The sequence below is a fragment of the Vanellus vanellus genome, assembly GCF_965231255.1.
Source record: "Vanellus vanellus genome assembly, chromosome: 20".
NCBI classification, from domain to species: domain Eukaryota; kingdom Metazoa; phylum Chordata; class Aves; order Charadriiformes; family Charadriidae; genus Vanellus; species Vanellus vanellus.
Window position 1 is genome coordinate 3,182,434 of NC_138925.1, and position 22,696 is coordinate 3,205,129.

At 44.4% G+C, this 22,696-nt stretch overlaps 2 protein-coding genes across 5 annotated transcripts; one reads left to right on the top strand and one right to left on the bottom strand.

The window, feature by feature from the left end:
- Positions 1-7,402: 7,402 nt before the first annotated feature.
- RNF186 (ring finger protein 186) lies at positions 7,403-8,471 on the bottom strand (the record flags this gene model as incomplete). The annotated part of the gene is made up of 1 exon (XM_082493450.1): positions 7,403-8,471. The coding sequence occupies one exon, from the start codon at positions 8,469-8,471 to the stop codon at positions 7,548-7,550; it is 924 nt and encodes a 307-aa protein (XP_082349576.1). The 3' UTR covers positions 7,403-7,547.
- A 2,697-nt stretch (positions 8,472-11,168) lies between these two features.
- Positions 11,169-22,422, top strand: OTUD3 (OTU deubiquitinase 3). Of its 4 annotated transcripts, none has more exons than XR_014269886.1 (9): positions 11,169-11,342; positions 12,192-12,340; positions 13,075-13,187; positions 16,980-17,102; positions 17,828-17,953; positions 18,563-18,659; positions 18,939-19,120; positions 19,455-19,892; positions 22,189-22,422. XR_014269886.1 is itself a non-coding variant. In XM_082493689.1 (9 exons), the coding sequence occupies exons 1-8, from the start codon at positions 11,173-11,175 to the stop codon at positions 19,629-19,631; spliced, it is 1,137 nt and encodes a 378-aa protein (XP_082349815.1). In that variant the 5' UTR covers positions 11,169-11,172; the 3' UTR covers positions 19,632-19,654; positions 22,189-22,421. The 4 variants fall into 4 exon arrangements, 3 of the variants coding, with proteins under 3 accessions (XP_082349815.1, XP_082349816.1, XP_082349814.1); XM_082493689.1 differs by having other exon boundaries at positions 19,455-19,654; positions 22,189-22,421; XM_082493690.1 differs by lacking the exon at positions 22,189-22,422 and having other exon boundaries at positions 19,455-19,654; positions 19,745-20,103.
- The last annotated feature ends 274 nt before the right edge of the window (positions 22,423-22,696 follow it).

Genomic DNA, 22,696 nt, shown 5'->3' on the forward strand with positions numbered 1-22,696 from the left:
GGAAAATTCCTCACTCAAGGGCCGATGGTTATCGTAACTCGCACCTCTCTCCCTGGGAGAGCTCAGTGCCCCGCAACACGTATCTCCTGATGCCGTCCAGCATGAGCACACAGGTCTAAGGCATCTCGGTCCGTTTCCATGGAAACATCACATTCCAGCAACATGGGAGCACGAAGTCCGCAGGAATAAATAAACTCTGTTATTTCCGTACCAACTAGAGAAGGGAAGGGCCAGATTACACTGCTCTGGGGAGAGCGAGTGCCTGGGATCAATCCTGCCCTGGTGGGCCTGCTCTGCTACCAACCTCCCCACAGCAGCATTTACGCTTGCTGAATCGCAGCCGTGAAGGTGGCGCGAGACGTGTCTCCACGCTTTCCAGGACTTTCTTACAAAATTCCAAGGTTGTTTTATTACCTCGGGTGCTCCAAAACCCTCATTTGGACCCCCAAAATCCATTTCACGTCACTTGCTAGGCTCTGATCTTCCTAAACCATCCAGACTTACGGACCAGTTTGCCCAGAAATAATCTAACACTTAAAGTTTCAATCACTTTATAATTACTTGGCGTGTCTGCTCACCTCTGGACACAGATTTATTAGCTTATTATGGGAGATGGCATTGAAAATAAAATCCCTTTCCCTCCTGTGTTAGATTTATTGATTTGTTAACACAGGCTCACATGAAAAGTGAAGCAGCTAAAAATGACCCAGAAACAGTACAACTGTTTAACCTCGTTTGCCAATAACAAAAGATGTGAGCAATTACAGAGCGACATCACAGTGGCTTCTTGCGTGCAACTTTATTGCCATTACGCAACAAATAATTCATGATGCTAAGCGTCTAGAATATTCTGAGAAAGTTTTTGAAAGACTTTCCTCTGGAGATTCTCTGATCAGTATGCTCGATGTGTGTCCCTCAACATAGATATCTATTTCTTCATAAATATCTAGGAAAAAATCGGTTTGGATTTTCAGACATGCAGCATAAAAAAAGGGCAACATGTGATTTAGATGGGCCATCCCTGGAAACATTCAAGGCCAGGTTGGACGGGGCTCTGAGCAACCTGATCTTGTGGAAAGTGTCTCTGCTCATTGCAGAGGGGTTGGACTAGACCTTTAAAGGTCCCTTCCAATGCAAACTATTCTATTCTATTCTATTCTATTCTATTCTATTCTATTCTATTCTATTCTATTCTATTCTATTCTATTCCATTCCACCCCATCCCATCCCATCCCATCCCATCCCATCCCATCCCATCCCATTCCATTCCATTCCATTCCATTCCATTCCATTCCATTCCATTCCATGATTTAGTAAAGAAAACTCGGGCCAAGAAGTTTTGTCACTAAATTCAAGATGAGGGAATTGACAGCTAGAAATACATCCCAAAAGTCATTTACAGCTTGTGGCACTGGAATTCACGTCTGTCTCGAACAATGTGATTCAGCAATCAATAGCATTTCCATAATCTGAACTGTCACTTGAAAGAGAATTTTTTTATCACTTCCAGTGCTCACTTTTCACACAAAGCCCTTTGTTTTCTTGAGAGGTGGTGTATTTTATATAGTGGCTCCCGCAATCCTATTTGGAAAGCAGAAAGATAATCCTTTTGTGGATCTAAATCTGTACAATATACACATGCTCCCTACTGCTGGAAAAAGAAGTATAGAGATGCTGGCATCACACTCATCCTAAACCATGACAAAAGTGACCAAACTGCTGACACATTAACCTCAGAGACCCTCAAAAGTTAATGAGGCTTCTCATTAACTTCAGAGAAGTAGTTGTAAATAATTGTTCAGACAGGGCTGACCAAAAAGTCCCTTTACCAAGGCACATTGGAGAATGGCATGGCCAAACTGTGGTTAAGCCTCGGACACAACGCCGTGACTGCAGAACCATTTGGGCAGATGAGTTTTCTCGGGGACTTGTGCGGGGCTGCGGAGCTGCTTCCACGCTGGGACCACCACAGCCTTCACTTTTAATGCATAGATATGAAGTACAAACGCAGAGTGCAATTAACTCAGTCTCAGATAAAGCTGTGTCTCACTGCAAAAACAGGCGAACGCGAGATGCACACTAATTGTAAAACAGAGATCAGGGACCGAAGGACAGGGACATGGAAAAGCTAAAAGCTGAAGCAGTGGCAAAACTGAGTGTGTTTGGTTAATCCGGATGCTTGTAGCAGCAGGGACTGCGGAGCGCTGTCGGTACACAGAAGGTGGGAAAAAGCTGCAGAAATCACTAGTGGGAAAAACGTGAGGGAAACACCGCAGCTGGGAAAGCTGTGAGGGCGGACATCTCCACAGCAGCCGAAATTCACTTTTATCGCAAGCCCTTCGTGCCTGAAGTCTCTGCTGCTGGAATATAGGCTTTTTTTGTTGTTGTTTTTTTTTAGAGAAACTAGCACTTTTGACAACCACTAAGGAGAGGAAACCAGCCCCCGGCCGCACGGGGGAGGCCGCCACAGCCCTCACCTCAGGGAGCGACCTGAGGAGAGGGCTCCACCCGCTCCCCCCGCCCTCAGCCCACGGAGCTGCACCCGAGCCCTCCCCAGCCCCTCTCCCCACCTCTCCCGGCCCAGACCCGACCTGCTGCCGGCCCGGCCTCAAATAGGAGCCGCCGCGCTCCTTTCCGCCGTCGCCCGCCCGCCCCTTCCTGCCCTGCCCGCCCTTCCCGCTGCCACTACGCAATTTGCGTACGGGCTACTCATGTGCCGTGCGGCTTCCCTACGCGATTGGCGTAGCAAGGAGCGTAGGTTGCGGAGGGTGGGCTGGGCGTGGGGGCAGCAGCGCTCGGCTGAGGTGATGGCGAAGGCTGGCGGTTAACCCCGGGCTGGGCCTTACACGGCTGCCGGCCCCTTCACGGGGATGGTGATAGGGCCGTCTCCACTACGAGATGGGTATAGCTGTTTTTTTCTTGCTGCCCGCTTTTGTCTATAATCTTGGGCCTTGTCTGCCATGTTGGTGCCTCACTTGGGGTTTAGGCCTACCTGCGTATCAGCCCTACTGCTCCTTTTAAAGCCCCTCTTCCCCTGTGAGAAGTCCTCCCCCTCTGAGGGAGGGTTACAGAGAGGGGTAGGAATGTGCATTGGGTGAAGCTGCTCTCAGGTTGCTGTCCCAAAACTTCTTTGCCGCCCTACTGCAGGACAGGTTGGTGCCTCTGAGGGTTACCCTGGGGAAAATTAAAGCTTCAGTGGTGTCTTGCACCTCGTGCTGTATTACCAGGTGGGATCCCAAAGCCGTATGGACAGAAGATGAAGTATATATATATGTGTGTGTGTGTGTATGCACTCATCAGGCAAATACGAGGGCCATGTATGTGTTGGTTCTGATAGCAGCGGGCTTACTGGCACAGTGAGCTCAGGAGGCTTTGCTCCATTGTGGTTAATTGGCCTTGCAGAAATCTTAAGGCTTTAGAGTTAGTTCAGCTACCCAAGGATAAAGCTCGTGCATTGTGTTTTGGGGTTTTAAGAAATGCGTTTGCTCTGAGAGCAGGCTCAGGCTGGAACCCCACGTCCAATGTGGAGTAATTTTTGGAGAAATTGTTTTCTCCAGGGCAAGGAGAACAGTTTTTCTGTATGATTGCATTTCACAACAGCAAAACTAGTTTTGGTTGCTTGGTAGCTGGGGTAACCAGTTTGTGCTTTAAAACGTGGTATGTGGGACTTACAAATAACAACAAAAAAATCTGGGTACCATTTCTGTTCAAAAGCTGATTTTGATTTGGCCAAGTATCTTGTCCTGGTTGCTTGCTACTAATATTAGATCCCCTCAGGTTTACTCATACAAATACTTATGTTACATATAGGTATTTTGAGCATCATCATATAGTCATTAAATGTGACACTGAAGTTCTGTTGAGTTCTGTTGATCCCAGTTAGGGTGCAGAAGGTATCTACTTTACCTGTGACTTGGGTAACTGCATGACACAATGGACAAGTTACAAATGGTTCACAACAAGCAAGGAATTACCTAGAGACAAATCTGTGCTCTTGGACAAAAATCTGCAAATTAGCTTCTTGTAAATTTGACAGTTCTGTGTTTGAGGACCTCAAGTTCTCTTTGGACAGAAACTGAGCAATGTGGAAGTCTGAAATGTATTATTTATTCTATGTTTATTTTCACCTGTTTATATCTGTGTGATAACACAGAAGAGCTGTCAAAAGTGGACCACAATCTAAGTTGAGTGGAATGACAATTAGGACTGCGTTTTACCAGATGTTGTAAATTTGGGATCTCATTATATAGTTTAATAGTAATCAAAGCCAGCACAATTATGGATAATTTAAAGTTCTGTAGATGAAGTGAGACTTCTACATTTAACAGTAATTTAGAACACCTACACTCAAAATTTCTCAGGCACCTGTCTCACTCTCTTATATAAGTAACTAGTGACTCTGGTGGGCGATGGTGGTGATGTTTGTCGATGAGAAGCCTGAAAAGGGATTGGGATAGGGAAAGTTGTGGCTTTGGGAAGGGTCCTGTGGGCAGGGGGGCAGAGTGAGAGCTCAGCATGACAAAAGGATAGGCGTATTTTTGAATTAAAATTGGCTTGTGCACATGCATTGTTAAACAAAACACCTTTGAAATTTCTGGTCCAGTATTCTGTCTGTATGAACTATAATCCTTAAAAAATGCTGTTGGGTCTTATGCTCTTAATGTCTCTATGGCATTCTGTCTTCGTAAGTCACAGTTCTCAGATATTTATGCGCTATGTCATGTGCAGCCGAATATTGCTGCCTGGGCCCATTTCTCATTATGCACCTCTTTTTCAGGCTATAGTGTGTTACCTAATCACTATCCAAAATTGGGAGCCAGCTAGGTCAGGTAAGCAGGGCAAAGTAAATCAGAAATGAAACTTTCTTGCCAAAAAGACTGGCATGAATTAACACTGAGTCCAAGCCAATCCTCTGCGTTTTAGAATAAGAATAGAATTTTGTTGGCCTTTTCTCCATAAACTTAGTTGCTGCTTCAGAGGTTTGCATTGTCATCAAGCCTTATCTTGTCAGATGAGAATCAGCAGCTGTTATAAAGATACCAGGTTGTAGGGCCTAATGACTCCCACCAACATCCATGAACTCTGAATCAGCTGATTGTTAGTGGCTCTCAAAGGCTGAAGAAACACTTCAGTTGAACTGCCGAACGCAGGCTTGTAAGGTGCTGATAGAAAGCAGTGGGGGTGGAAACCTGGACTTCCACGGCAGGTGATCTTACTGTGTGGATCCATGGGGGTTCTTTCAGAGAGCCTGTCTCTCACTGGTCATTGCAGAGTACACACGCTTCCTTCCCACTGGTGTATGCTGCCTTGAAGGAAGCCCTTTTCTGTTGGTTGTGTTTTTGACACTGTAGAAATTAGTGTAATAAAATGAAACGCACCCTTTTGGAAGGGCAGGGTGACACGTAACAAACTGATTTTTCCTGTTCACATTCATGCACTGATTTCATTTGTTCACACCCATGTTCTGCCAAGCCCATGTGGACTTGCCAGGTTCCATTGCGAGTGATACGGAGGACAAGGGATGCTCTCTCTAAATTCTTCATTATGTTTCTTGGCTGATGATGTCAAACTGATACTGGGTGAACTTATACGCCCTTCTGGAGTTGGTGGTGTTTGGTATCTTGCTTGGTTTCTTCCCCTCTTAGGCAAAGGTCCCCAAGTTTTACCTTTTTTTTTTTTTTTTTAAATTGGGATTATTTTATGGCTCTAGTCCCAGTTCATCTTTGTCATTTTATCTGTAGAACAGTCTGTTTCTTCCTTGCTATCTGGTCATTTGAATGAGATCAGTGTTCTGTAGCAATTAGCACATGATTTTCTTTTAACCCTTGTAGCTTACTCTGATGCATTCCTGCATGCTACATTCAGGCCAATATTAATATATTTGTAACACACCTTTATGGTACCAGTCGCCCAGTGTTGGTGAAGGGAACTCTACAGGCAAATTGTCTATGAGCTGAAAGACTTGGCAAGAGTTTCTGAAATTATTTTCGGTACAGGTGAATATTTGGTACAGTCTTTGTATTTAGAATAATACAGTTCAATAAAATATTTGGGTTTAAAAGTATCTGTGTTTTCCCAAGTGAAGAGCTTTTTTTTCTGGTTGGTTATTAGCAAATGTTACTACATATGTACTTTGCAGTAAGTCAGTTGCTGTCTAAATATATTAGAAAAAACAAAGCATTTATTTCCCTTGAAGGTTTGTGTTCTTAGGCAGAAGAGAGACCTGTTTTTTCCAAGACTCTAGGAGGACAGCGGCTCCTTACCCTCTTAGGCTAATCTGTTTTATCTGCTGGTGAGACACTATGTATATTTATGTACTGAGCAACTGGAGTACATTGGTTTCCATTCTTATCGAACACAAATATTTACCACAGGCCTGATCCAAGGTCTACTGAGATCCATGGTACTCTTTAAAAATGTAACTTAACTCGAGCAAATTCCTAGTTTTTTTCCAATTTATTTTTAGTTGGGTTATAGTGTATTCTCTTAGCAACAAAGTATTTTTTTAAATGAAGGAAAAAACCAACACGTTACTTTTTTGCTTTATTCACCCAGTTCTACAGATTCCCTAATATGCTTTCCCAGCTGTAGTTCCTGTCAGTGAGGAAACTGTGAAATGTTTTGACATTAATTGTCAGTGAGGAATTGAAACACAGAAGTCAATGAGCAATTAACATTATTAAACTTTAATGGACACATTCCATATAAAAATATCACATGTGGTATGGCATAGCAATTCACAGACTTCTGTTTATCTCTGTGGGCATCTCCAAGACAAGAAGAGAGGTGGTGCAGATAGCCAGATAAAGGAGTTCAGATGAGAGGAACTATTTCTGTGCTAAATAACATGGGGAATTTGGAATGTCATGAGCTTTTGAGAGCCTTGCCCTTTGCAATCCACAGACTCAAGATTAGGAGTGTTGATTTTTGCCTCTTCCTCTCTAATTTCGTGCGTCACTTAAAATGGCATCAACTGACATCCCCTTTTCCCAGTCCCTTTCCCATTTCTGCCAACAACCATTTGGGCAGTGATAGGGATTAAAGTGACAACTGGGGTTAAAACTACCCTCTTCCATTGAGGCTAGGCACCCAGTCCCTCATTTAGCAGTCTTATTTCCCGATGTTGTCACAAAAAAGGTGTACGTGTGTTAAGAGAGTGCAAAAACGCAACTACAGCTAGGGATTTTCACAGGACATTATCTGTCAGGTATTTCAGATAATGTTCCACAGTGCTAATCAGGAGATGGCACGAACAAGAACAAAATGACAAAAGCAAAACAACAAAATGATTAATCTGGGATAAAAATTGTGTGGAAACCCTACAATTTTTATCTCATAAATATCAACATATAAATATTTTACTATGTTTCTGTTAATGAAATTTAACAACAGTGTGCATTGCCGTTGAGCCTTAGTGAGATAACTTAGCCACCTGTTGAATTTATTACATGAATGATTGCTTTCAAAGTCCAATATCTGCCTAGCGCCTAACATGCAGCTTTGCAGGTGGGACCAGTCCGTTCTCTAGGCAGCTCGTGTTAATCATTTCAGGCAATAGCAGTGATGTGGGTCTCCTTGTGGCAGGAGGTGAGCGAGTCCCTGTTACACCTCCAGGAGAATTTAGGAGTGCAGCAAAGCACCATAGACATGACCAACCCCAAAGCAAGCATGAGACAAATTACCCATTTTATCAGCCCAGAGTATATAAACGGGAGGATGAGGATAGTGAGAATCACCACGAGCAGCAGGAGCAGCACAAGTCTCTGGATCGCCAGCCGGTTGTCTGCTGGAACGTTTTCATCTCTGTATAAAGCGTCTTGGCTGCTCTGAGTCCAGCTATTGCTGTCCAACCCCGTGGCAGAGATGTGTATCTCAGTGCTTGAATCGGGGTTGTCCAAGAGCTCCATGATGTCTTCTTTATTTTGAAGCGTGCGGATGAGTCCTCCTGACACAAAAGTGGCTTTTCTGCACAGGGGGCAGGTGATCATCCAGGTATTCTCTTCTTTCCTGAGGATAAGCTTCAGGCAGACCGCGCAGAAGGTGTGCTGGCAGGCCAGCAGCTTTGGTACTCTGTAGATGTTGTACTTGTTGAAGCAGACTAGGCAGTCCATATCAAGAGATGTTGTGGTTGAACACTGATCGTTCATCTCAAAACTGCATACTTTGGGAGAGTTGTTGTTCATTAGCATAACAAGAGGCGTTGAGTTTGGACCACAGTCTCTTTCCAAAATCGCTGGTTTAAAGGCATCAGGACTGTCTTGCTCTGTGCCTGAAGGTCTCTCCATGTCTTTAATACATTCTTCAGTGAATTCCAGCTTCTTCATGTCTGCAGTGTTTTCTGTTAGGGGTTCTGCCCTACTCATTTCTGCAGTGCCTTCCGCAGCAGACGTAGGACTGTCTTTTTCAGCCTGCGGTACTGCAGGAGTTGTGCATCCATCTCCATTGTTTGGCTTGTCGGTGGATTTCTCCATGGAGATAAACCTCGGTGCAGTTTGTCTTCCCTTCGCTGAAGGATTTGCTGAGTTTCTGGCTCCTTTTATGTGTTGCTTTATTCCTGTTGGGTGCATGATTGATTAATGACAGTTAGCTTTAAGCGTATTGCACTCTTACAATGCAATGTTTTTATGAGACGGGAACCTGAGTTAATGATTAACTTTGTGGCCAAGACATTTTACAACAGCTGATAATATCACTGAGCAATTCCAGTCCGGAAGCTGACCCCATGGCATTAACTGCAGCTTTGTTCACTGGGAGAGCCAGACACTACCATTATTACTAAATTAGTACTTTATTTCTTGAAAGCAATTTCATTGGTCTCTAAACACTGCTTTGCCGGACAGTGACAGATTCAGAGGAATTATCTAATATTAAAATTGGTGTACTGAATGCAGTGCTTTGATTAGAGAGACTGTAAGTACCACTAATTGGGAGTGCTGTGGGTAGGAAGTCTGCTCTTGCTTTAGCAATATTCACTATCCTGGAGCTGTTACCCTCCGGCACAAAGTAAAGAATGAGACTGAGATTATTAATATTGAATGTCTCATTATCCTCAACTCTTTTATCCTAGGAGCATCCCTGTTGGTTTCAGTCATCAGAGGGCTTCAGGTGCGACCTGAAGCAAGACTTAAAGTCAACATAGGGTCTCAGAGAGTCCATGGGAGAGATCTGGAAATTAAAAGCAAGGTTAGTGTCTTGGTGGGACCGTCTTCTTTTTCTTGGCGTTCACAGGAGACCTTCAGGAATACCCTTCTGTTAGGTGTTTTGGTGAATATTCAGCTCTTCTGAAAAATAAATGCCTGAGCAAAATCCCTCACTCTCTAATTTCATAGAATCATAGAGTGTCTTAGGTTGGAAGGGACCTTGGAGATCATCGAGTATCCAACCCCCTTGCCATAGGCAGGGACACCTCCCACTTACTTAGGCTAATTTCTCTCTACCCTTTTTATTTGAGGGGTAAAATACAGATGGTTTCTCAGTAAAAATCCTGCGGAAGGAAGGAAGATAGAAGAGGAAGGGTGATAATCCCAGAAAGCTGGACTAGCTCAGCATTACTGGTAGAACTCACAGAGTACCGAGTCAGTAGCCTCAAATGCACCGGGATGCTCAAGCCGTCTGTGCTGCTGTGCACCGCCCCTCCCTTTAACAGAAAGAGATGAAACAGCCGTAATTTAGCAGAGCAAGGAGTTCAGGAAGACTCTAATCTCCTGAACTCGCTGACGGGGGGGTGAGGTGGGAAGAGCTTGTTCCTCTTTGCTGAGAAATCGTAGGAGGTTTGTTGTAATCAAGCTGAGTGCTCCGGCTGTATTTCTGCTGAGGTGGCACCCAGCAGGGTTTGACGGACTTTTGGGTGACCCCAGATTTCAGGAGCCTGAGGATCTTTCAGGTTGCAGAAGTGGGACTCAGAGTTGAAGTGCAAGAAGGTCTGGAAATGGGCTGGTGAACCTCAAAGCTCCTTTATGTTTAAAAATAGAAGAATATTCTAGTGCATTTCACATACCTCTTTATTAGTAAGGTAATGCTGTTAAAAAGAAAAGATGTGGGGAAAAGAGAAGACAGACCTGCCATTTTTACAATTATTTAGAAGTTTCAAATTTAGTCTGTCAGTTCCCATGTCCAAAATGGAAACTTCTTAAAATTTACTCTTTAATCATTAGAACAGTATGAAACTGGCGTGTGGGTGTTGGGAAGCTGGAGCAGACTCCGAGAGGGGCAACTACGCTCCTGGCTCAAATATTTCAGTGTAAAACGAGGTGTGATGAATCCGCGTCTCTGTGTCCATTTCCTCTGTCTTCTCGCAGTGGGTGGGAGCGACTTTTGCGTGCCTTTTGACCGGATTCCTGTCGAGCGTGCTGTTCAGGGAGCCCGTGCTCTCTCTGCCCGGCTTTTTTCAGTCACATTAGGTTAAAAACGGCTGTTTGATGAAATCTTCTGCTGAGTGATGAAGGATTTTGACTCAGTTGTGTCGCTGAAGTCACGGGTGATGTTCGCTGGCTTGCATGCAGGTTGTACTTAACTGAATTGCCTATAGCCCTTTAATGGTACTTAGGCTAATTACTGTTTCACTAATGATTTGCAGTCAGTTTACATACTAATCCTGTTTTCCTGCTCTTACTATGTTTGCATAAGAAAATATGTTTTTATGGAGTGCCTCTTACGGACTGGTTTATGACAGGAAATGGATGTAACAGAGCGTCAGACCGAAACCCTGGCTTGCTGTAGGGAGTCGAGCACAGCACCATTCAGAACACACCAGGCAACGTTGGTGACAGTCCCCCCGCCCCTCTCTGCTCCAGGACATTGTGACTCCGGACAAGAGGAACTTAAAAAAACAACCCCACCACCAGTCACCATCGTCTCGCTGTGCGCCCCTCCCCAGCCCGCCCGTGCGGTTCAGACCTTCCCTCCGTACCCGGGGAAGTAGGAGACGAAGGTTCGGCCTGTCCTAGGTGTGACAATTTAATTAGTTGTCGCCGTTTGAGCCCTCCTCCGCCCTCTCAGCCACGTTCTCCTGCTGCCACCTCGCGGGTGTGCCGGGGCACCACCGAGAGGAGCGCCTTGGGGGGGGTGGTGGGTAGAGCGGCGGCGCTCTGGCCGCTCTTGCGCTTCTCTCGATGGTGGCGCGGTCACGTGAGAGGCGCCGGTTGGCGCAGACGCAGCGGGCGCCCGGGGGGGATGTCCCGCAAACAGGCGGCCAAGGCCCGGCCTGCCGCCGGAGCCGGGAAGGGGCGACGGCCTCGACAGCCCACCGCAGGACCGGCTTCCGGCCCCGGCTCGGGTGGCGGGGGCCTCGCCAGGCAGCTCCGGGCCCTCGGCCTTAAGCTGCGGGAGGTGCCGGGCGATGGGTGAGCGCCGTGCCGGGTCTCCTCAGCACCCCCGGGGCAGGTGCTTCCACGGGCCTCGCCCGGGTGGTGGGGAGCCGGTATCCCTGGGGACTGAGGGCTTTCCCCTTGGGATTGAGTGGGTCCAGTGCTGTGCAGGGATGAGGGCTTCCCCCTTGTACCCCACGGGGATCAGGCAGCTCCACACTGTGCTTGTGCAGGGCCTGTGTCCCCTGGCGCTGAGGGCTCTGCTAGTTACAGGCCTGATCCGCAGGGAGACTGAGGGCTCCACTGCCTGCTGAGTGGTAGGAAGTTCCATGAGTACTGGGAGGAAGGGGAATTAGATGTGTCTGCTGAGAAATTGCTTGGTAGATCATTGGATTGTCCTTATTGCCTTATGTCATTTGTGGAAGCTCCATCACTGGAAGTGTTTAAGGCCAGGCTGGATGGGGCTTTGAGCAGCCTGGTGTAGTGGGAGGTGTCCCTGCCTATGGCAGGGGGGTTGGAATGAGATGATCTTCAAGGTCCCTTCCAACCTAAACCATTCTGTGATTTGTCTCAGTGTCAGTTTAAGACAGTTTGGCCCAGCGCTATTGCCGGTCTTGACTTACACTGGTGGAGCTGATAACATGTTTAATCAAAACCTTATGTTCCTTCCAGCATTTCTCCAAATTTCAGCACCCATTCAAAGCACAGGGAATAGATGCTAATTCACATTCGTATCCTTGTTGAACTTAATAGGTAGAAAGAGTACAGCTCTTTTCCTTTCCTGTTAACACTGTATTCTTTCTGGTGCTATGCCAGTTGTTGGTTTAATGGTGTACCTGTTAGCTGTCTTTCAGGCACACTAACTTGCAGTTTCTCTTTTGCTAGCAATTGTTTGTTTCGGGCCCTGGGTGACCAGCTTGAGGGGCACTCGCGGAACCACCTCAGACATCGCCAGGAAACAGTGGACTACATGATCAAGCAGCGAGAGGATTTTGAGCCTTTTGTGGAGGATGATGTGCCCTTTGAGAAACATGGTATGGTCTCCGTAGGACACTAACAGAAGGGTTATGGTGTAATGTGATTACGTCTCATTTGAGCACCTTCTTCCTAAACAGGTCCTTATCCCAGAACTGTGTTAGGGCTCCTCTCTAGTTTTTAGAAACAGTGAGTTTACATTTCTCTCTGTTTCTGTAGAAAGATGAGCTATTAAATTTGTCTTGGAAATTGTTTAAATTTAGGACAAACTTGGGAAGAGAGGCAAAAAAAGGCAAGAAGCAAAAATTTGGTGTTTTCAAAAGGAACTTGCAAAAATTGCCTTGCTTTCCTTGAACACTGGTGGGTGTTGAGTGGGTTTCTTTTTCTCCTTGACACTTGATACTTTGTCATGGTAACCCAGGGATCCAAAGCAGAGACCAATACAGCCTTTGTTCTAACAGCTTTGAGGATGTGCCAGGTACCGCACAGGTGATGCATGAAAGTGATTTGGTCATTTAGTACATGGCACTCTTCCTTTCAAGCTAACACAGAGCTGACAGCTTTGCATAATCTAAGGGTGTACTGCATTTTTTGGAAATTTCTGTGGTCATTTAAGACACATTAACTTCTGTTGCTGCCAAATTCTTGTCTCAACAGTCACTGTTTCACAGCTGGGATTTCCTTTCCAGGGTTTCTTGGGCTTGTGTTGAAATTTTGTTACTCGCTATCCCTCCAGTGCTTTTGGAAGTGTCAGAAACTAGGTTTCCAACTCTTCTGAATGTTTTTTCCTTAGTTACCAATTTGGCAAAGCCTGGTACCTTTGCTGGCAACGATGCTATTGTGGCCTTTGCAAGGAACAATCAAATGAATGTGGTTATTCATCAGCTTAATGCTCCGCTGTGGCAGGTGAGAAACAAAAGTTCTATATTTTGGCCTAATTTTTAGCTGATGAATACAAGTAGTGTTGAAACTTCCTGATCTATTAAAAGAGAGCAGTCAGCAGCCATAGTTAGCTGGACATGGTCTAGAGCTGTGCTTGCTTTTTCAGCCTTGAAAGAAAACACTCCAGATTTCAGCTAGGAGGAGAGGGAAGAAAAGAGAACAATGAATGCATGAAAGATATGTGGAGGCAGAGCAGCCTGTTTTAGTTTGGTTTTAAGCTACTAGCTTCATTGTTCTGTTTCTCTCTCCTGAAGATCAGACTGCATATGAGGTGACTTTCCTGATAGGAGTTTAAGCCAGGTTTAAGGAAACCTGTACGATAAGCTTTAGGAATATGGAAGTGAAGGTACAGCAGGACAGTCCGTGCAATGTGTTGGAATGAAGCTCCAGCAATTCTGCATGGGATTTGGAATGAGAAGGTTTCTGACAGTTGGAGAAATGAGGTTCTAGACTGGGCAGAAGGGCAAAGAAGTTTTAAAACCTTAAGGCAATGTTAAATTAGCTTCTGGAAAGGACTGTGTGTATGGTTTCCTCTGACAGTGGGTACTGGAACAAGTAATCCATCAGGTCCCGCCTGCTCTCTTTTTTTTTTGTTTTTCTGTGGCAAGTCCAGACTGGAATGGGTCCACACTTGATCTCTGCTGCGCTCACACTGAGTGTTTTGGTTTGAGAAACCCATAACAATTTATTGTCATTTAGACAATCATTCTATTGCCCCTTGGACCCTCCCCACCCAGGAAAGGGAATCGGGGGGGCGGGGGGGGAAACAAGAAAACCCAGGAGCTGAAGTATAAACAGATTTAATAGAGTAAGATTAGATAATTAACATTAATAGCACTAAGGACCCAATATTGATCCTGATACAAATACAGAATATGCAAAGTTTATACTCAGCCAATTCTATCAGTAGGAAGCTGTGCGCTCCCAGCAGGGGACAGCAAACGTCAGACACTGTGAGTGCTATGGCTTCAGGAGGAAGGGAAGGCCTCAGGAGTCTGGCACCAGGGCACGAAGTTCTCAGGATTGCAGAGAGGGAGAGAGTGAACCTTGCAGCAAACTTTCTAATTTATAGAGAAAGTGACGTTCATGGTATGAGATAATCCTGTTGGCCAGCTTGGGTCAAGTGCCTGGGTCTTGTTCCTCCTCATCTCTGCACCTGGCAAGCTCAAAACCACTGAGACCTTGAAACCCACACACCATAGCTGGCTACAAAGTAAATATTTTCACAAATTCAGACACTAGAATCTTCTAAAAGTGCAGTCTTCCTAAGGATTAGAAGAGAAATTAGTCCCATGTCACTCAAACCGGGACACCGAGCAAGTGAGAACCTGTATTCAAGCGAGGATTGTTTCTGGCCCCAATTTACAGACAGAACCAATGAAGTATATAGATTAAACAGGGCAATAAAGATAAAAGACCAGATGAAAGCTGTCAGTGGTGTCTTAAATACATTTGAAACAGCGTCAGGTGGAGTCCTGAGTACAAACAAGTTTCAAATCTTATTTATATGGTGGCCGTGGGCAGTAAGACAGCTAACCTGCATATTAAAAAAAAAAAGTGTACCTAATGTATCTGACAATTATACAAATGAGTGGGAATACTCAACTGCTTGACCTGCGAGAGCATACAGAGGTAGTGACCCTGCAGGAGAGTTCATGTGGGTGCTGTTTATGTTCTGTTACTGTTTTGAACCGGATATTCACCTCAGTGTGCTTAACTCTTATTGATATTTTGTATATCCTCTCTTCCCCTATTCATTGACCTTTCCAGTCCTGTAAACACAGTTTGTGATGAGGTTGTGTTTTGCCTGAGTGTAGTCTTGTTAGTGAAAGGTTGTCTCAGGCTCTTGAAAACGGTGTAAGTAGAGCTGTTAATAGTTGTAATGTAAGGAGTCTCCGACCCACACAGAGGATACATCAGGGTGTCAAATAACGTGGGGATCACAACATGGTGACAGCATTAGCAAGTTGCTAGACTTGACTAACCCTGGACACCCATCTTCTTAATTTTCTATACATCTACATACTCCCCCCCGCCCCCCTCTGCTTTGTAGCCCCAGCAAAATTTTAGATTAGATTCCAGAGAGAGCATCTCCAGAGAGGCAGATCAGCAAGATGCTTAAAGCAGACGGTGTGAATACCTCCTTTGGTCCTAACTCGAAAGCAGGTGGTGAGTTATCCTTTAACTTTAAGAGAACCATTTGTATACACTGCAGCTAAGCTGGAAAAATGTGAGCAGAAGCGTTCAGGACCTCCAGCTGTTTCTCAAGGTCCGGCCTAATCAAAAGCTCATTGGAGGTGGACGTCTCTGCATGGAGTTTTTAGGGCTTTAAACATCCTTTACTATTTTTGATAGTGACTGTAAATGTAGAGCTTCAAGTTAGCTCAGATGTATAGATCATTTTATTGGTATTTTGGATATCTGCTTACCTTTTTTCAGCGGTTTTGCCTTTTTTTATCTGCAGTTATCTTTTACTTACAGTTACAGTGTATTGTGGAAAGAGCATGCAAAAAGAGGCTTCACTACCGAGAGCTAAATTGGTTAATTTTCAGAATAATCTTTCAAGAGCTTTGGGATTTATTAAATACCTATTTAGGCTCTGGCAGAGGAGAAGTGTTGAAAATAAATCTTACTGAGTTCCAACGTGTTGAATAACTTAATAGGATAAAAGGCAGGAATTACGTATAACCAAGCGTTGAGTTGGAAGTTAAAGGTGAACAAGTGTAAAGTAGATGAATGGAGAATGTCTGTTGTGAAATCTGAAGTCATCAGTGCAACACAAACTGCAGACGTGGTTGAAAGGTGACTTGGTGTAAATTCTGTAAGTTGGGATAATCTGATTCAAAGACGTAAAAGGATTGGGAAATTCTGGAACCCTAAAGCAAGCACTTCATGTCGTTTGCTTACTGACGTCTTCTCCAGGAAAGCTGTCGGATCTTTGAACCCTAACATGACAGGTAAGCAAAGGAGATGTGCAAATGCAGTGTAATTTTCTGCATTCCTTGCAAGAGTTGGAATGCTGTGTAGCTTTTAGCTAATAGTTTGAGACACTGATGATAGGGGCAGGAATTATTCTTGCGTCAGTACAGATGATAGTCAGAGCAGGAATTTTCTACAGAAACTGCTGTACTCGGTGCTGACAAAGCAAAGGAACATTCGGTCGGTAACAGTGCTTCTGAATGGAGTTAATACATTTCCATGGTTTGGCTTTATTTCTATTAGTCTTTCTTTTAAAAACAAAACATATCTGCTTCAAACGCTAACTGTTAAAACAGCATCTTGTCCCAGCTGCAGAACAAAACTTACTCTGGTGACTGTTTCCACTGTGGTCATAACTTGAACAGACTCTTTTCCTCATTTTTGAGGGGAAGAAGGCATTGTACGCTGAGTGGGAGTTGTCACTGAAATTGGATCTGGGAAGATAATCAGAAAACTAATAGCTCCTGTGGAAAGTTTAGAAAATAGTTTTGAGCTTTCCACTGAAATATTTTCATACAGTGTTTTGTTTATTAGGATGTAACTGGCCCAATGTTGTATCTGCTTTTCAAACATTAACCTTGAGACAGAAGCTCTGTTGTTCCTGTAGGCACATCTGGATTATTAGGTCAGCTCTTCCTGTTTAAAGATGCTTCAAGTAGCTACATACTTTGCTTCCAACCACAGTGTTTATCATTGCTTAAAAAAAATATTGCTTTGAAAAATACGATGCTGAATTTGATTCCAAATCCTCATTTGCGGTTTATTTGTTTCACTTAGATTCGGGGCACAGACAAAAACAATGTGAGGGAACTTCATATTGCGTATCGTTATGGAGAGCACTACGACAGTGTGAGGAGAATCAATGATGATTCTGAAGCTCCAGCGTATCTTCAGATGGAGGTTGGTTATGGCAGAATGACCTGAGTCAGCTGCGGGTGATAAATAAAACAGATGAATGTTACCGGTTGATTTCCTTTCTCATTTGCATTGAGATTGAGAAAAGAGTTTGCTCCCTGTGTTGTGCTGGGGGTAGAGAAGCCCCTGAGGTCATTGTAACTAGTGCTGCCTGCACTCTTGAGACAGGCTGTGAAGCGCTTGAATTACTGGGCTGAAAATCAATCCTGGATCTGATGCTGTGATGTGGTCTGTCGATGTCTTGAAGCAGCCCCATCTAAATTATGCACTCCTGCACCTTGAATGCAAAAGCTAAGGGAAGGGAGGAAAGAGATGGAAAAGCAACTGCCGGATACAGTAGTCCTCTTCCTATCTCACCCTTTTGTGTTAAGGAGTAAGCTGTGCTGTCCTTGAAGTTCTCTGCACGCAACTATATAATGTGTGGCATTGTAAAAAAACTATTACCTCCCTTCAAAAGCCGGTGATTGTTTATTGGTTTGCATCATCTTGTGGTATGTGGGAGTTTGCTCAGTAGCGTACGAGTCGTGGGAAACGGTGTCAATGATGATGGAAGTGACACTGTTTCCAAGATGCTTTGACACAGGATATTTCTAAGAAAAGTGTGCCATAATAATTAAATTTATTATCATGTCAGATGCTTTTTTTTTACTGTGGATGATGAAATTGCTGCATGTGCTTCTGTGATGTGCTGGGCTTTGCTTTTCTTGCAGATGCTTTGCAAAAGCGATTCGAATAAGGAGGAGGAAGTGAAGCCACAGAAGGGTGACTCTGAAGATGAGATTGAAGTTGAAATGGAAGGTGCTGTACAAAAAGTGTGTAATGCAACTGGATGTTCAGTAAGTACTGAGTAGCCTTTTTATGCTTAATGCTCAAACTTTCTTGATACATGAAAGTATGAAAAATCCTAAAAAGTATTCATCTTGGACAATTTTGGTACCACAGCCACAAATCAGGATGGTTTTCATCCTAGGCTTAACCCTTAAATGCAGATGAAATACATACTCAGTGTGGATACCTAATAATTTTGGAAGGTTTGTCTTGCAGTCTCTCAGAAAATTTACTTTGAAACAAATTCTGTAAAATTTGAAGTCCTTTGAGGGTGTCTGTAGTTGAACATCCCAAACAACTAGCTACTCTGTGGATCATAGCTGTTGTCACTGGATAGCCTGTGCGGTTCTTACAGATTGCTGCTTGTGCTCCGCAAATGTGTAGAACAGAAAGAGCCACGAGTGAAACAGTTATGCTGCAACAGCATATTCTTTTTTCCTGATACCTTCAGGGTGTTAAGATTTTTCTCCCTCGCCTTTCTCAGAAATGGAATACAGGCTAATTGAAAGGTCATAAAAGCAGACAGCAGCCCCCACTCAGTGGTGCAGATGGTTGTTAAATGAATGTATGTCAGTGATATCTTTCTTTCAGTGTTATCTTTCTCCTCTTGTGGACAGGACATTGATTTAGTAAGCCGGATTCTGGAAGTGGAAGACTACAATGTAGAATCTGCAATATTTGCAATCTTTCAAATGAATGAAGTGGAAAGAATCAGTAAGTACCTGGAGTTTGTCACCTGTTGCTTCAGAAGAATGCGTTCTGACGTTAGTGTTCACTGTAGACAGCAGTTCAACAGGGACAGTGGCGGTTGCAGCTTGCTGTTGGCTCTGCTGCCACCTCAGCCTTTCTGTGCTCGGGAGGGTTATTAGTGAGGGCAGATTCAATCCAGCTTCCAAAAAAACATGCTTCCAGAAATTCTGGAAGAAGGAATTGGCTGATGCTGAGCCAGCTGCTGGGTAGAGTGTGCCTGAGAAAAACCTCTGTTGTTGATAGGTGCTGAGGAGCAGTGTGATCCCCAGAGAAAAGATCGGAAATCATGTAGCAGAACTCTGCAGGAAGAAAACGGAACTGGTTCAAGAATCTGTGGAAATCGGAGCTTGCATCAAGATGAAATAGAAAACAACAAAGGACAAGCTAGGTCTGATGAAGAGACTCGAGCTAGCAGAAATGCAAAGGTATGTGAAGGGTGGTTTGGTAGTGATTTCCACATCCTTTAATGGTTAGGACTGCTTCATCAGCAACTGCCTTCTCCTTTGAATTAAGAAGAGCTCCCGCTTACTGGATTTTGTTGCTGCTACAGCTGTGACTTCTCTGATACAAACATTTATTAGTGACATGTGGCACTCTTCCCAAAATCACACAAAATAAAGTCCTGATAAGTCATTTGGAGTAAACATTCCCTGGCATCTGCTTTGATATCTGCTTATCTCCTTTCCAGTGTTTTATTTTTCCCCAACTGAGCAGAAAATGTGTGTGTTTCAACTTTGTGTTTTCATCCTTCCCTTTCAGGTATCTAAAAAACAAAAGAAGGAACAGCAGCGGCTAGAGAAGAAGAAGCGGCAGGAAGAAAGGCACCGACAAAAGGTCTTGGCCAACAAGAATAACTGTGCAGATAGCAGCAGGAGAGAGACGGACTCAAACAACCACATCACCTTGGTGAAGGCCATGGCAGCTCTAAACATATGACTGAATGTGTTCTGAGTGCTCTGGTGAGAAAAGCAAATAAAACTGATGAAGACAAAATTCCCCTTAAGTGAATTTCCAAGCACCCATTCTTGTTTTAAAATCCGTTTCTGCAGAGATCTCTAAGCACACGGAACTTCCTGTTTCATCAGTTCTGGGACAAACAATTATTCAGTAATTCTGTATCAACCCAAGTGTGAGAAGAGTTGTTTGAACTTAACAAAACGTAGAGACTTGTTTTTATAATTTTGGAGTTAGATGAAGGTGAGAACCTTTTTTTCACACAGCAGTGTCAGATTTCCTTTGAGATCTCTTAATGTGCTTAGATTATATTTATTTTTTTTATGGCAACTTTTTACTTGGTTATTCTTGGAGGAGCTGCGTTTACCTTGCTGTGAGGGAAAGCTTAGCAGTTCTCAACTCAGGAATATGGGAAGTTTTTTTCCTATTTAAATAAAGGGAACAGGATCCCAGAATCCTTTTCCAAAGCAAAGTGTATCAAACATGATGTTCCTTTTTCCCATGCAAGAACGCAGTGATTGGTGTTAATCTAACTGGAGCTGCTTGTGTTGCACTGGGCTGTTTCAGAAGTGATTAATACATGAAAGGAGAATCATAGAATGGTTTAGGTTGGAAGGGACCTTGAAGATCGCCCAGTTCCACCCCTCCGCCCTGGGCAGGGACACCTCCCCCCCGCCCAGGTTGCTCCAAGCCCTGTCCAACCTGGCCTTGAACACCTCCAGGGATGGGGCAGCCACACCTTCTCTGGGCAACCTGCGCCAGGGGCTCACCACCCGCACCAGGAAAAATTTCTTCTTAATGTCTCATCTAAGTCTCCCTTCTTCCAGTTTGAAGCCATTCCCCCTCGTCCTATCACTGCATGCCCTTGTAAAAAGTCCCTCCCCAGCTGTGCTCTCCTGGGGAGCCCCTTTAGGCACTGGAAGGGGCTCTAAAGTCTCCCCAGAGCCTTCTCTTCTCCAGCCTGAACACCCCCAACTCTCCCAGCCTGTCCTCCCAGCAGAGGGGCTCCAGCCCTCCCAGCATCTCCGTGGCCTCCTCTGGCCCTGCTCCAACAGGTCGATGCCTTTCCTATGTTGGGGGGCTCCAGAGCTGGATGCAGTACTCCAGGTAGGGTGTCATGAGAGCGGAGTAGAGGGGCAAAATCACCTCCATAAATGGGATTGCTGCGTCCATGCTTGCTTCTTGCTTAAGTTAGAGAACATCTCATTTGCTAGCTGTTGAGACCTTTAGAGAAAAGAGGAAAAAAAAAAAAAAATAATACCAGTGGACTCGTGAGACCGCAGAGCCTATCTGTCTGATCTGGTGAAGTCTAATGAGGTAGTAAAATGCGTCATGAGCCGGTGTGAGACTTCTGTTGAGTGTTGTTACTTGGACATCTGGAATCTTATCTCCTTTGCCAAACTCTGGAGCTTTTGGGCTACTCCAGAGCTTTAGTCCAAGCCAGGAACTTGATAGTTGTTAGTCTCCAAATAAAATTAGTATAGCTGAGGGATCAAGAGTCCTGGGAACAAGCCTCCAAGTAGCAGTGATCACTAGGAGGAACACTGCCTACTTCACTCTTCATAAATCATGCTTTTTCCAGGGTAGAATTTTTTCATCTTAAATTCCTCTTCGGTAAGGTCACCAAGTACCGTAGAACGTACAGCTTAAATCCTGTGATGTTTTCCACTATAGGACTGTGAATTTGGACTGAAGCGTAAGGACTGTGGGATTTGGCCCTCGATTTATGGCTTGCAGTATTTCAGCTTCACTCAGGTTTTTGGACTTTTACCAAGCTCTAAGCTTGAAGAAAGCACATGTGCATTTACACACACAATAGATAACAGGAGCCACCTCATCAGCCAGGGCAGAGACAAAATGTTTGAAAGTAAGGAACATTGCTTCTGAAAAAAAATCTGTGCGTTCTTTAAAGCTTCCAAATGAGCGCAGAAGTATAAATGCCTTTTTTGACTGAACTGCCAAGATCGGAGCTAGTATTTCTTCACATGCTCTGCTACTGTTTATCAAGAGCATTTGAAGAATAAAAAGAAAGGAGCTCTACTTTTAAGTACTGGTGGTATAGGAGAACAGGGTTCAATGCTGGTGAAGAAGTTCCTTTGGTTCCTGTAGTGAGCTTGGTGGAAATAAAAAGTAATACAAAGCAGCTTTTATGCTTTATGGTGGGAAGTAGTGTCTGGGAAGTGAAGCAGCGTATTAAGCACCGCTCTAAGTGCCAGTGGCAGGCACGAGTAACTGCTGTAGAGGGAAATCCGAGTCATATTTCCTAGGTAGGAAGGGCATGGATGAGCAACAGTCACTTTTACATGAGTGGAAAGAATGGTGAGAAAGCGCCAGTCCCTTCACTGGCCTGATGAGTTGAAGACAGCGGGCATAGCAAGGTGGTTCAGGTGAATGTGTCCCCTCCGTCTTGCCCAACTGTATTTTGATTCGAAGGCTGGGTGGGTTCTGCAAGCTTGAAAAGATAGTAAGAATTTGCAGTTGTGCACTACGAGTAAGATGTCTGATCGTAATGAATTGCTTTTTTGTCTTCCTGAACCAGAGTTAATAGGAGGATTGTCGTTGCTTCGAGCCTGGGGAGCTGTGAAGGGAGCTGTCCCGTACCAGCTGAGCTTCTCCTGTAGGTGTGAAGGGACCTGCAAAGCCCACCCCTGTGCCTGCAACGCCGACTCTTCTTGGATAGCGGAGAGAGGGGCTGACCTTCAGCTCGCCGCCTCCAATACCTGTAACCAAATACGTGGCTGACAATGGTTTTATTTCCAACTGTAAAAAGATTAAAACAAACTCTGAACATGCTGGGCTCTGAAGTCTTGTTACACCAGTCAAATTCTCTTCATTTTTGCCAGGATAGCTTTGTACCTGCAAAAACATTTGGTATCCAAAGATGCTAAAACTTTGTCTGGTTTAGATTTTTCCTTCAGCTATTGAAATTTCCACCTGCCCTTACGATGTGTGTTGTTTTGTTTTTTTTTTTTTTCTAGGGAATCCTTGTGCAGCATTCCTTAAGGAACTCACTTTTTATGCAGAGAATTTGTTTTGTAAACAGGTCG

Coding starts and splice junctions, on each gene's coding strand:
- OTUD3 (XM_082493689.1), top strand. CDS start 11,173: ATGTCCCGCAAACAGGCGGCCAAGGCCCGGCCTGCCGCCGGAGCCGGG. Junction 11,343..12,191: donor CGGGAGGTGCCGGGCGATGG/GTGAGCGCCGTG, acceptor CTCTTTTGCTAG/CAATTGTTTGTTTCGGGCCC. Junction 18,660..18,938: donor GAATGAAGTGGAAAGAATCA/GTAAGTACCTGG, acceptor TGTTGTTGATAG/GTGCTGAGGAGCAGTGTGAT.